Here is an 11,023-nt window from a genome sequence, read left to right as displayed (position 1 = left end):
GGGCTCCAGCCTTTCCCTGTCTGCTTGAGCTGACACTTTCACTTGAACAAAAACGTAGCCATTCCCTGGCCGGCCTGAAGGAGGAGCCCTCAGTCAAATTGGAGGAAAAGACGGAGAGCTGCTGTGCAGTGCCCCAAAGAAGCAGGGGATGTGATGGGTGTGGCACATGGGAATCAAGGCAGACAGCGGCTGGTATTTACTTGCAGAGATCTTTAGCCACTTCTCTCTTCCGAGGCTAACTGCAGGTTAAGACTCGAATGTGGGTCTTTGGAAATCGTGCTCTTCCTCCTGCTATCGCTTACCATCGTCCCAGGCTCTAGGAGAGCCGCGCCTGCAATTCCTGAGCAAGAATAAAAAATAGCCGCCGTTGATCTGCCTGGGCAGCGCGCCCCTTCACAGGGTGGCTGGATTGGCACGGAACAGTCGGCATGAAAATCCCCAGCTGCCCGCTCTCTATAAGCGGGGCGGGATGGGCTAGCCCCTCTCTCTGGAGCTGCACTTTTCAGGACACCTTGTCCCATTTCACCTCTTGCTGCTTGTTTACCCACTATCGGTTGCTAGGGCATCTCTTAAACAATGAATCCAGTCCAGAGGCAGCTTGTTTTGCCTGATACAGCCAGGTAGCATTCCAGAGCGGCAGCACTTAAAATGCTCCTTTTTCAATACTACTCTGTCCTGCTGTTTTTGTAAGGGGGATTTATTCTCCGTCATAATTACACTCTGGCAATATAAGCTCGTCTGAGCTACTCTCTGCAGGCTCCTTTGAGCCATGTTGCGTTGAGCGTTTTTGCAGATGACAGTGCTTAAGGTTTTAGTCCTGTTCTTAGTCCCAGCTGTGCACAGAGTCCAGCATTGCTATTTTATGTGTTTTCAGGCTTTTCCCCTCGGACGCACGCTGCGGAAGGCTGTCCCCAGGAGCAGGCTTACTGTTAGCTCTGCTGGGGGAGCAGCCGCTCGGCTTAAATGCTGTTTAAAGTGAGCCGCCTGGATGAACTGCCAGGGGGTTGGATGGCTGTGTGTCTCCTTCCCCGGCTCCTTTGTGTTTCAGTTCAAAGATCTCTCCAAACCTCCGTCCCCTCTGCTCTGATCATCAGGAGGTGGCGATTAGTTTGCTGGGGGGGGGGACTTTTCCTACGAAAACTGATCGAGGAAGCTCCGAATGAAGGCAGTTCTGGGGAGAGGGCAGGGGCGTTACGGAGACGTGTCCGTCATGGTGGCTGGTGAGACGCGTGTTTCGACTGGGCTGTTCCTTTGTAGCCTGTTTTGCTGCACTAATAAAAACCTGCAAGACTAAACGTGTGGCCTGTTGGGACTCTCCTCCCTTAGAGTAGAAAAGGCCCCTCCCGGGCCAGCTTTCAAATCCCCTCCTAGCAAAAGACACAAGAAGCCTCTGCTGCCTTTTCAGCACCACTAAGGGCCGGGAGCGGGGCGGGGAGCTGCTCTGCCCTCGTGTCTCTGCTGTTTCACAAAACAGTGTCGTCCTTGCCTGGGGGAAAAGCCCCTTGTGCCTCCTGCGAGCCAACCTGCTCCCCCTACTCCTGTGCCTCGTTCAAGTGTTTGTCAATTCCACCCCCGTGCTGCAGAAGGAGAGGCAGGGCTGTCCTTACAAATTATGGCCCTATGCAATTGATGCCCCCCCCCCCCCCCCCGATTCTGCTGGGGTCCAGGTACATCCCTCCCCCCATAGCTCTTACTAGGTTCTTCCCTTTCCACCAACCCTCCCTGCATGAATCTGCAGAGGGCCTGGGGCTTCCTTCCCCCATGCAGCTCCAGTCTGGGGATTCCCTCCTCCCACCCCGCACTGCTTGCTGAGACTCAGGGGTGTCTCTGTGGCTGGAGCAGAGCTGAAGGGGCCGAGGGCACCTCTCTGCCCCCAGTCTGGCAGCAGGGAGCCCTCATTAGCCTGCTCCTGCTGACCGCAAGCACGTGGAGGAGGGGCCAGGGGGAAGCCCTGCAGCAGCCGTGAACATACAAGCACACCTGGTTGTGTAAGGGCACCCAAAAATGTGGGGTGCCCCAAATTTTCAGGTGCACCATACAGCCACGTATTTTGTGTATGCCTTGGGGGGGCCTTGAGGACAGGCCCAGGCAGGACTTGCTCCTGCAGTCCCAGAGCTGGCCAACGTCTCTGCATCATCTTTAGCTGGAGGAGGGAGGGCCCTGCCCCCTGAAAATCAGCCCCATGGTCTCGGCTTCCTTCTGTCTCCGGCCCCACCCTCCCTTGATTTGCCGCGCATGGCGCCTGTGAGCGCTCAGTGCCTGTGAAACGCAGGCCCAAGCTCGGGCAGGCTGGGCAACCAAACCAGGGCCCGGGGGAAAGGCTGGGCAGAGTTGCTGGCAGGGCGAGGGCCCTGCTGCAGAGCTGGGGTGGTGGGATGGATTGAAAGACTCCGATGCCTCGATGAAGTTGTACCAATGCCCATTCAGGCAGGAGCTCAGTCAGCCACCTAGCGCTCCTTGCCCCCTAGGTCAGCGTACCCGATACCCTCTGAAAGCCCTGGCACTGATGCCATCCACACTGTGCCAGCCAAATGGGGGCTGGTTTGGCCCTGGAGCGTCCGTACCAGCCTCTGCGCCAGCCAACACCCCCTTATGGAAACTGTCTTCCCAAAGGCCCACGAGCACGATGGCGGCAGCGGGGCCGGTGTGAGACCATCGGAGCAGCTGTCAGAAAGCAGAGGGCACCTAAATCACCCACGGAGAGCTGCAAGCTGGGAGCCAGTGGGTCATGCGGGTTCGGTAGTCTTGGCAGGTCAAGCCCGTATAAATAGACTGCACAAGCCACATGCCTTGAAAAGGGGCCAGCTGGTACAAAACGCTGCCACATGCCTGCCCAGCAGAACAATTGGCTGGGGATGCTGCGTGCCAGGGCATTGTTCAAGCCCCTGGCTCCACAGCGAATACACCAGCCAGAACCTTCCCGAGAGCCCGGCTAGCCTAGGGAGCACGCTGCACGCGCTGGGAACCGGCACGGCTCTCGGCGCTCAGAACGAGACGGAGAACCCGCTCTTCGGACTTCGCTGAGTGCGCCACAAGCCAACCCTTCCCCCAGCGCCCCATCGCGAGGATGCTCCCGCTGGAGAGAGCGTCACGGCGGCATTGCACCAATCCCAGGAGGGCGTCAGGGTGCCTCTATGACCAGGAGCAACCAGCCAGCGGCACGAGGAGCTGGTGGAGCGTCAGGTCGGGCTTTGGGAACGACGTGTCGCATGCCAGAGAGCAGCCAGCGTGCTGGGCCCCGGACAAGCCAGGCTTCCCAGCCAGCGAAGGCAGGGAGCCTGGCAACGAGGAACCCGCCATGCTGCGTTTGCTCAGTTCCTGTAGCCGACCCGAGTCTGGGAGAGAAAACGCTCAAGCACTGCGGGAGAAATGCTGGTTCTCCCACCGGTAGAAAACAGGCTCCAACCCAACCTGCTCCGAAGGGATTTGCTGTTCCTGCTGAGATGGGAGGAGGCAAGTAATACACCATCAAAGCCACATGCAGAGAAAGGGGCTCAGGATTTTGGGCACCGACACTGACCACTAGTCCTCACCACCCCCTCATGTGCAACAGTAGAATAAGCGTGATCCGGGAAGAAGTGATTCTCCATAGTTCAGGAGGGAGACCAGGAGCACCCAGATATTCCTGTTTCACAGGCCCACAAGGGCACCTGAAGCTTTACAGAGAGGCTGTGCGAGAAAAAGCCAGGTTTCTCCATTTATTACAATTACAAGAAGTCCCCTTTCCTGGAAGGCCAGCCCTGCTTACAAGAAACCCAACTGTCTGTCAGAGAGATGCCTGAGATGCCCTTTTATAGACCTGGTAACTTACCCAGAATTCCCCTTCTTAAAGGGGAAATTCATCATTTCCTCTTAGCTGACCAGAGTGAAATCTGTCTCTGGTGCAGGAAAGGTAGCAGGCAGCTGGGAGACGGGGCTCCACACAGTCACTGGTAAGGTCCTTGGGCCATCACCTTGCTGTGGTTAAGGGAACTGTAGAAAAACAGCTGGGGGGGGGCTCCTTTGAACGCACCTGGTCTTTCCAACTGCTGCTGGATGGGCCCTCTGCTCTGGGGGAGGGCAAATAGATTTGACCTGGAGATGGAGTCACTGTTGCTACAGGTCAACCCTGCATTTTCCTGGGGAGTCAGTCACCTTGCTCCGGGGATTAGGAGCCAGGACTCCTGGTTTGGCTACTGATGGCCCTGTGAATAACTGGCTACCCCCTATAAAATGGGGCTGATGCTGGTTCAGGCTTAGTTAGCTGTTTCACGTCCCTCTGAGCCACGTGGCTGCTGGTTTTAGAAGCCTGGTTAATTCCTTCCCTGCTTGTATGAAGTTCATTGAGCGGCACCCTGGTCGTCTACACCCAAGTGCTGCAGCAAGGTCTGCGCTAGAAGCTACGCACTTTGGTGAGGCCAAGAAACCGTGCCTGGGGTGGGGTTAGCTGGGCGCGGTCTGGCTAGGTGGGAACTCTGCCTTGCAAGTTAACCCTGTGGCACTTGGAAACACTCCCCATCACTTGCCCTGTGCCTCTGAGAACCTGCTGTTAGTTAGTGGGTAGACAGGCAGCCAGCAGGGTTAGTGAGCCGGTCCCTGTTTTTGTGTCACGGGAGAGCTGGCTAATTAGCTGATCTGCACCATCCCAGCAAGAGCAAGGCTCGTCTGTTACCGTGCGCACCCGGCCCAGTGTCCTGCAGCCTGGTCACGCCCGTCGCTCGCTCGTACAGCTGCGCCCGTTGGTCACTGCCGGGCCTGTGTTCAGCGGTCTGACCTCTGCGGTGGGGAGAGCCCCCAGCGCATTACAACCCCCTCCACCCGCAATTGTGCACGGGGCTGCTGAGCTCTGGAACCTGTATGTTTCTGGAAACAATTCCCCAGATGACTCCCGGGGTGGTTTAAATCCTCCCTCTTCCACCCGCACCGGCCCAGCCCCTATCAGCCCAAAGGGAAACTCCCTCTCCTTGGCTGAACGGGGAAACCGCCTATACCAGTCCCCGGGGCTTCCTGCGTCAGGAACCGAGCTCCCTGGCAGGGCGTTGGGAAGGACGAGTTAGGGTGCCCGCTAGGTTCCGGGGACCGAGCCTGGCGCACTCCTGCGGGTCTAAAAGCTTCGCCTTGTTCCACTCCCACAGCTTGTGTTGGGTTCGAGCCGTCCCCCCTCCTCCTGTCCTCGTGGCGCTGGGGCTGGCACGGATTCCCAGCACGGTACCGCGGAGTTCAAGGGGTGAAAAGAGCATGTGTGGCTGCTTGGCCAGGAGCTCAGCAATAGTCCAAGTCGGGGCTGGCTTTTACAGTGACCCAGGAGGGGAAGGGTGGCCTAGTGGTTGAGCCCTAGCTTAGCACTTGGGAGACTAGGCGTCAGTTCGCTGCTCTGCCACTGACTTCCTGTGTGACTGGGGCACCTCCCTTAGCTTCCCCACTATACAATGGGGCAGGCACGTTGCACTGAGGATTGGGAGGGGTTCAGACACACTGGGGGTGGGGCGGAGTGCAGCCTACGACACAGGAAGCGTGTCAGACGCCAGGTTCCCCCGTTGCCTTGCGAAGCCCACGCCTGCGAAGCCAGGGGCTGAGCGCCATCCTGCCCCCGCAGGCAGGTCCAGGAGGCCCGGTGGAGCTGCTGGGCTGGTCCAGTGTCTCTGGTGCGGCTGGGCTCCCAGCAGGTCTCGTCTGGGCCTCCTCAGCTCATCTCGAAGAACATGAAGTTCTGGGAAGCGGCAAGAAGAAGTGACAAACACGTGGGACTGCCCCAAAGCCCTGCCCCGCCCACTAATCCATGTGTCCGTGGGTTCCACCGACCGGGCTCCGCTGCCCCTGCTGGGTGGCCTGGCCACGCAATTGGGCGGGGAAGATGTAGCCTTCCAGCGGCTGCTTCTGGGGCATCGTGGTCCGTGGTGCCAGGAGAGGCAGGAAGCTGCCTTAGCCCCACCCCCCTCCCCGCACCACTGACCGGGAGCTGCCCAAGCTAAGTCCCTTCCGCCCCCCCCCCCAAGCTGGAGCCCCCTCCCACGCCCCAAAGCTCCATCCTCAGCCCCACCCCGGAGCTCCAGGCACGTGATGTTGGGTCGGGGCATCAATGGTTTTTTTCAGCTGGGTGAGGTGCTGAGGGGCTCGGCCCAGGCAGGAGTCGGCAGGCTCCGTGGGGCGGGGCCCGTGCACAGGGCAGCCAAGGCCAGCAGGGGAAAGGACAGCTGGCGGCGGATGTGGGGGCCAAGGAAAAGGCAAAGTGAATCCTGCCCAGTGCCCATGGCACAGACCCCCCCAGGTAGCACCAGCCCAGGTGTGTGCCGCAGGCAGCATGGGGCTGGGGAGGCTGGCAGGGCTGGCTGTTACCGAGGGTCTAGTGTAACCAGCGAGCTGGAGCTCGGGTAAAGCGACGCGGTGCCAGGCGGGTCCGCCGAGGCCGCTTCTGCAGAGCCCTTTGCGAGGGGCAAGCTGAGCCCGGGTGCCAGGGGAGGCCTGGGAGGGGCCGTGCCCGGGTGCGAGCAGGGGGCCGGTGTGAGCGGGACGGGGCCGGCTGCCGGCACTTACCAATAGGAAGGCTGCTGCCAGCAGGAGCGCCGTGTCCTCTGCCCCCAGCTTTGCTGCAACTGCCAGAGAGGGCGGGAAGGCGCGTTGCCCACAGCTCGGCTACGGTGCCGGGGTCGCTGCCGGCGCCCCCAGCAGCCCCACGTCTCACCCCAGCGGCAGGTTGGGGGACCCCGCCCCCACACTGGACCTTCTGCTGCCCCGGGGGTGAGCATCCCGCCGGCTCCTCTCCCTGGAAGGGCCTGGGGCATCTGAGAGGACCCCTGGTCTCCGGTGGCCTGGACACAGCAGGGCGCTGAGCACCCTCCCAGCCGCTGGCTCTGTGGGTCAGGCCATTCTCCCAGCCTTGCTGGAGCTCAGGGGCCCTGGGGGCAGATGCTGGAGGAGGGGCAGCCACTGAACCTGGAAATTAAACCTGTGCCTGGGCAATGCCTGTTGGGAGGGTGAGATGCACCAGGACCCTTCTGGAGTGACAGCAGCCGTGTGTCCTGCTGGGGGGCGCTGCGGAGAGCACGGCCAGCTCTGAACCCTGCCGCCCCCCCCCCCAGCACGGCCAGCCTGCCCATCCCAGAGGCCCCGGCACTCCCTGGCCCGCTCTGCGTGCCCCACTTACTGTCCACCCCGAAGAACTCGTGGTCCATGTTCCGGTCCTCGTTGAAACCCGGCCACCTCTTCCAGATCACGGCCAGGGGGCTGCCAGTGCGGGAGGTGACCTGGGCAGGGGGCAAGGACAGGTCGTCAGTGCCAAAACCGTGTTTGCGATGGCTGGCGCTGGGGACATCCCCGGTGAAGGCTCTGGGGTCGTCTCCAGACCACGCAAGAGCCTAAGTGCTGCCCTACTGGGTCAGACCATGGTCCATCTTGCCCTGGGTCCTGTCTCCATCCATGGCCAGGACCGGAGCTTGGAGGAGGGGAAGGGCGTTCTGAACAGGGTAGGTATGGAGGGATCCATCCCTGTCTTCTACTCCCGGTTTCTGGCAGTCAGAGGGGTTGTGGCTACTAGCCAGTGATGTCTCTGTCCTCCATGAACCTCTCCAGTTCTTTGTAGAACCTAGTTATGCTTTTGACCTTCACAACATCCCCTGGCAAGGAGTTCCACAAGTTAATTGTGTGTTGCGTGAAATACTTCCTTTGGTTTGTTTGAAACATGCTGCTTAGTAATTAAACTGGGTAGCTCCCTAGTGCTTGTGTTTATGGGAAGGAGAAATAACTTTCCAATGTACTTTCTCCACACTAGTCATTATTTTATGGACCTCTGTCATACTGCCCTCCCCCTCAAATCATCTCCTTTGTAAACAGAATAGACCCTGCTTGTAATCTCTCCTCATCTCTGTTGCCCTTCCCTGTCCCAGTCCCGCTATATCCTGGCTGAAATGGGGCAACCAGAGCTGGAGGCAGTATTCATGGGGTGGGTGCTGGTGGATTTTGCACCAGTTACTTCTCTCATGTTGCAGCCTGCCCTGGTTCGCCCCCATGGCCCTGTCTGCAGGGGAAATGAGGGCAGCTGGCAGCTTCTGGGTGGGAGGAAACATGAGAAGCCCCTCCCCCCATCCACCCCAAAACATCTGTGTTTGCCGGAGCCCCAGGGAGACGCGCTGCCCTGTTCCAACAGCCCCCCCGCCCCCCTACCTGGAACTCCTGGTTGGAGGAGCAGCGGCTGGCCATGCAGGAGCCTCGGACCCTCATGGTCCCTGTGCCGTGGGGGTCGCACACATCCCAGAGGTGGGCAAGGAGGCCCCATCTAGACACAGAACAGGCTGGGTGGTACAGTCAGGCCGCGGGCAGGGCAGAGAGCCCCGTGCCAGCCAGGGGGGCGGCGAGAGCCCACGGGCTGCACTGCTGGGCTCAGAGCAGGGTCCGATCCCTGGTCCATCTGCCCCTGCAGACTCCACTCACTGGTGGCCGTGCCTTGGAGCCTCACAGGGGGTTGCTGCCCCACCGGCCACTCGCCCACATGGGGGTCTCGGCAAGGACCAATCCCTGCCCCAGCCCTGGGGCCAGAGCCCAGGGGACCCTCACCTCTGGCGCACGCTGCCCAGGAGCTGGTCGCTGGCGGTGAACACCCGCACCTCCATCTGGCAGCAGCCCAGGCAGCTGGTGCCTGCCCGGAAGGGCCGTTGCAGCCACAGGACGTCCTGGCCTTGCGTGTCCCGGAGGCGGATGCGGCAGGCGCGGGCAGGGCCACACAGGTGCAGGCACAAGCGGCTGGTTTCTGAAGCGGGCACAGAGAACCGGGCAGACCTGGCGGCCACTGCATGTGGGAGAGACTGCCCCCCCCAGTGCTGGGGAGGGGCACGCAATGGGGGGCCTTCACCCCAGTGCTGCGGGCCCTGTGCCCTAATGCTGGGGGAAGGGCAGGTGCTGGGGGCCCTGCACGCCAATGCTGGGGGGTGGGTGAATAGAGGGGGTGTGAGATGTGAGCAAGACCCTCAGCGCGGGCCCTGCTGCAGGAGGGGCTGGCAGGGGGTGGGAGATGCTACCCGATGGAGGATGGGCTCTGCCCTTTCTATGACTTCCGACACAGACTCCTCCCCCCATTTGGGAGGGCTTTGTGCCCCTCCCCACGGCGAGTGACACCGAGCGGGGGGCGAACAGGCCAGGAGGGGAGGGACCGGTTACCTTCCATAGCTACCAGCAGCCCCTTTGCCTGCGCGGTGCCCACCACGTACGTCCTCCCGGGCTGCCCCGCGGACCCTGCAACAGTCACACCAGCCGCGTCTGAGCCGCGCCCACCCTTGGCCAAGGCGGCAAACCCGCTAGCCAGACTGGCGCCCTGGCATTTCCCACACAGGGCCGGCAGGCAGCGCCCGCCTGGGAATGGGATGCTCACGGCTCCGATGCCAGGGTCTGTCTGGGAGTGGGAGAGGTTGTTCATGGCTCTTGTCCCAGGGCCTATCTGGGAACGGAAAGGGGATGTTCACAGCTCCATTTCCAGGGCATGTCTGGGAATGGGAGGGGGATGTTCACAGCTCCATTTCCAGGGCACGTCTGGGAACGGGAGAGGGGTGTTCACGGCTTTGTCACCAGAACCTGTCTGGGAATGGGAGGGGGGTGTTCCTGGCTCCATCGCAAGGGCCCGTCTGGGAACGGGAGGGGGATGTTCATAGCTCCATCGCAAGGGCCCGTCTGGGAACGGGAGGGGGATGTTCCTGGCTCTATCACCGGGGCCTGTCTGGGAACGGGAGTTCAATATTCACAGCTCCAGCGCCTGGGCCCCTCTGTAAAGGGGAGGGGAATGTTCAAGGCTCCCTCGTCAGGGCCTGTCTGGGAACAGGCAGGGGATGTTCGTGGCTCCGTCACTAGGACCTGTCTGGGAACAGGAGTGGGGAGTTCACGGCTCCATCGCCAGGGCCGGTCTGGGAGCGAGAGAGGAGTTCACGGCCCTGTCGCCAGGCGTGGTCTGGGGGGTGCTCATGGCCTGTCTCTGGAGCCAGCCTGGGGATGCTGAGGGCCGCGGGGCTGAGGCAGGGCGCTGGGCCCAGCGCGCACTCGCCAGCCTGGGTTAAACGTGTACGTACCAGCACATGGATCCCTGCTCCTGGGACGGGACCCCACAAAGTGCCCTGCCCGGGAAGGGGCCGGGCATTCGGCCTTCGCCTGCGTGGAGCAGGACAGGGCCCGGGCTGTACAGCGGTGCCTGGTGCTTCCTCTCCCAAAGCAAAGCCCCCGTCCCTCCCTCCCTCTGCCCCGCTTGGCTGCTGGGGGCTCTGCCCCTCTTCTGTGCTGGGCTTGGGCCGGGGCTGGTCACTGCCTGGGCCAGGCTGATTTTGGAGCCGAGCTTAGGGGCCGCTCTGCCCCTCGGAAGCGGCCCATCTGCTCTGGGGGGGCCTGGCACTATTTGGCCCCAGGCCTGGCAGGTGCTGGCTGTGGTGATCTGGGCGCCCGGCTGACAGGCTCTAGCCCAGCCCCTGCCAGGCAGCAGCAGCTTCCGCCCCGAATGGTGGGCTGCTGTGAAGAGGAGCTGGGCTGACGGGCTCTGTCCCCATCGGCACGGAGCCCCCCCAGGTGCTGGGGTCTCCCTGGGCCGTGCCGGCTGGGGCCTCGCAAGGACCTTACCGCGTGGCGCAGCTTGGGCGGTGACGTGCAGCTGGGGGACGCCGGCCAGCGCCTGCAGCCCCGGCGGGGGAGCGTCGGCGTCCTCCCAAACCCGCTGCCAGCTCTGCTCCAGACACCCTCCGCGGGCTCGGCTGCCCTGCCAGCCCCGCTGCGGCAGAGGCGAGTCCCTGACTTCCTCTCCAGCAGCCTCCTCTTCGGCCCTCCCAGGGGCACTGGCACCAGCCCTCCGCGCCGGCTCCGGGCTCCTCCGGCTGCTCCCGAAGGCCAGCTCCTGAGCTGGGTTCGCCCGGCTTGTGTCTTCCCAGCTGGGGGGCGTCCCCCCGGCCCAGGGACCTGCAGCCTCTTCCTTCTGCCTGGAGGGCCGTGCCAGAGCCTGGATGTGCCTCTCCCGCGTCAGGTGCCCGAAGGGAGATGCCATCCCGAGGGGCGAGCGCCGAGGGCAGGCCCCGGGCTGGAG

At 62.1% G+C, this 11,023-nt stretch overlaps 1 protein-coding gene across 1 annotated transcript; it reads right to left on the bottom strand.

The window, feature by feature from the left end:
- Positions 1-3,642: 3,642 nt before the first annotated feature.
- Positions 3,643-11,008, bottom strand: LOC142830813 (phospholipid scramblase 2-like). Its single transcript, XM_075938144.2, has 7 exons — positions 10,567-11,008; positions 9,130-9,204; positions 8,530-8,722; positions 8,140-8,251; positions 7,124-7,223; positions 6,514-6,572; positions 3,643-5,689 (listed from the first exon to the last, which is right to left on the bottom strand). Exons 1-7 carry the CDS (start codon positions 10,982-10,984, stop codon positions 5,663-5,665), a joined length of 984 nt encoding a protein of 327 aa, XP_075794259.2. The 5' UTR covers positions 10,985-11,008; the 3' UTR covers positions 3,643-5,662.
- Between the last annotated feature and the right edge of the window lie 15 nt (positions 11,009-11,023).

Source organism: Pelodiscus sinensis, chromosome 10 (genome assembly GCF_052426305.1).
Source record: "Pelodiscus sinensis isolate ZL-2025 chromosome 10, ASM5242630v1, whole genome shotgun sequence".
In the NCBI taxonomy this organism is placed as follows: Eukaryota; Metazoa; Chordata; order Testudines; family Trionychidae; genus Pelodiscus; species Pelodiscus sinensis.
The sequence above is the reverse complement of the archived record's forward strand: the minus strand, read 5'-3'. Positions and strand labels throughout refer to the sequence as shown.

What these genes read in the sequence shown, in the direction of transcription:
- LOC142830813 (XM_075938144.2), bottom strand. Translation starts at nt 10,984, where the DNA reads ATGGCATCTCCCTTCGGGCACCTGACGCGGGAGAGGCACATCCAGGCT. An exon ending in CCTCCAACCAGGAGTTCCAG is followed by an intron (nt 7,224 to 8,139) that starts GTAGGGGGGCGG and finishes CCCCCTGCCCAG; the next exon opens with GTCACCTCCCGCACTGGCAG. An exon ending in TGGCAGCAGCCTTCCTATTG is followed by an intron (nt 5,690 to 6,513) that starts GTAAGTGCCGGC and finishes GCCGCTTCCCAG; the next exon opens with AACTTCATGTTCTTCGAGAT.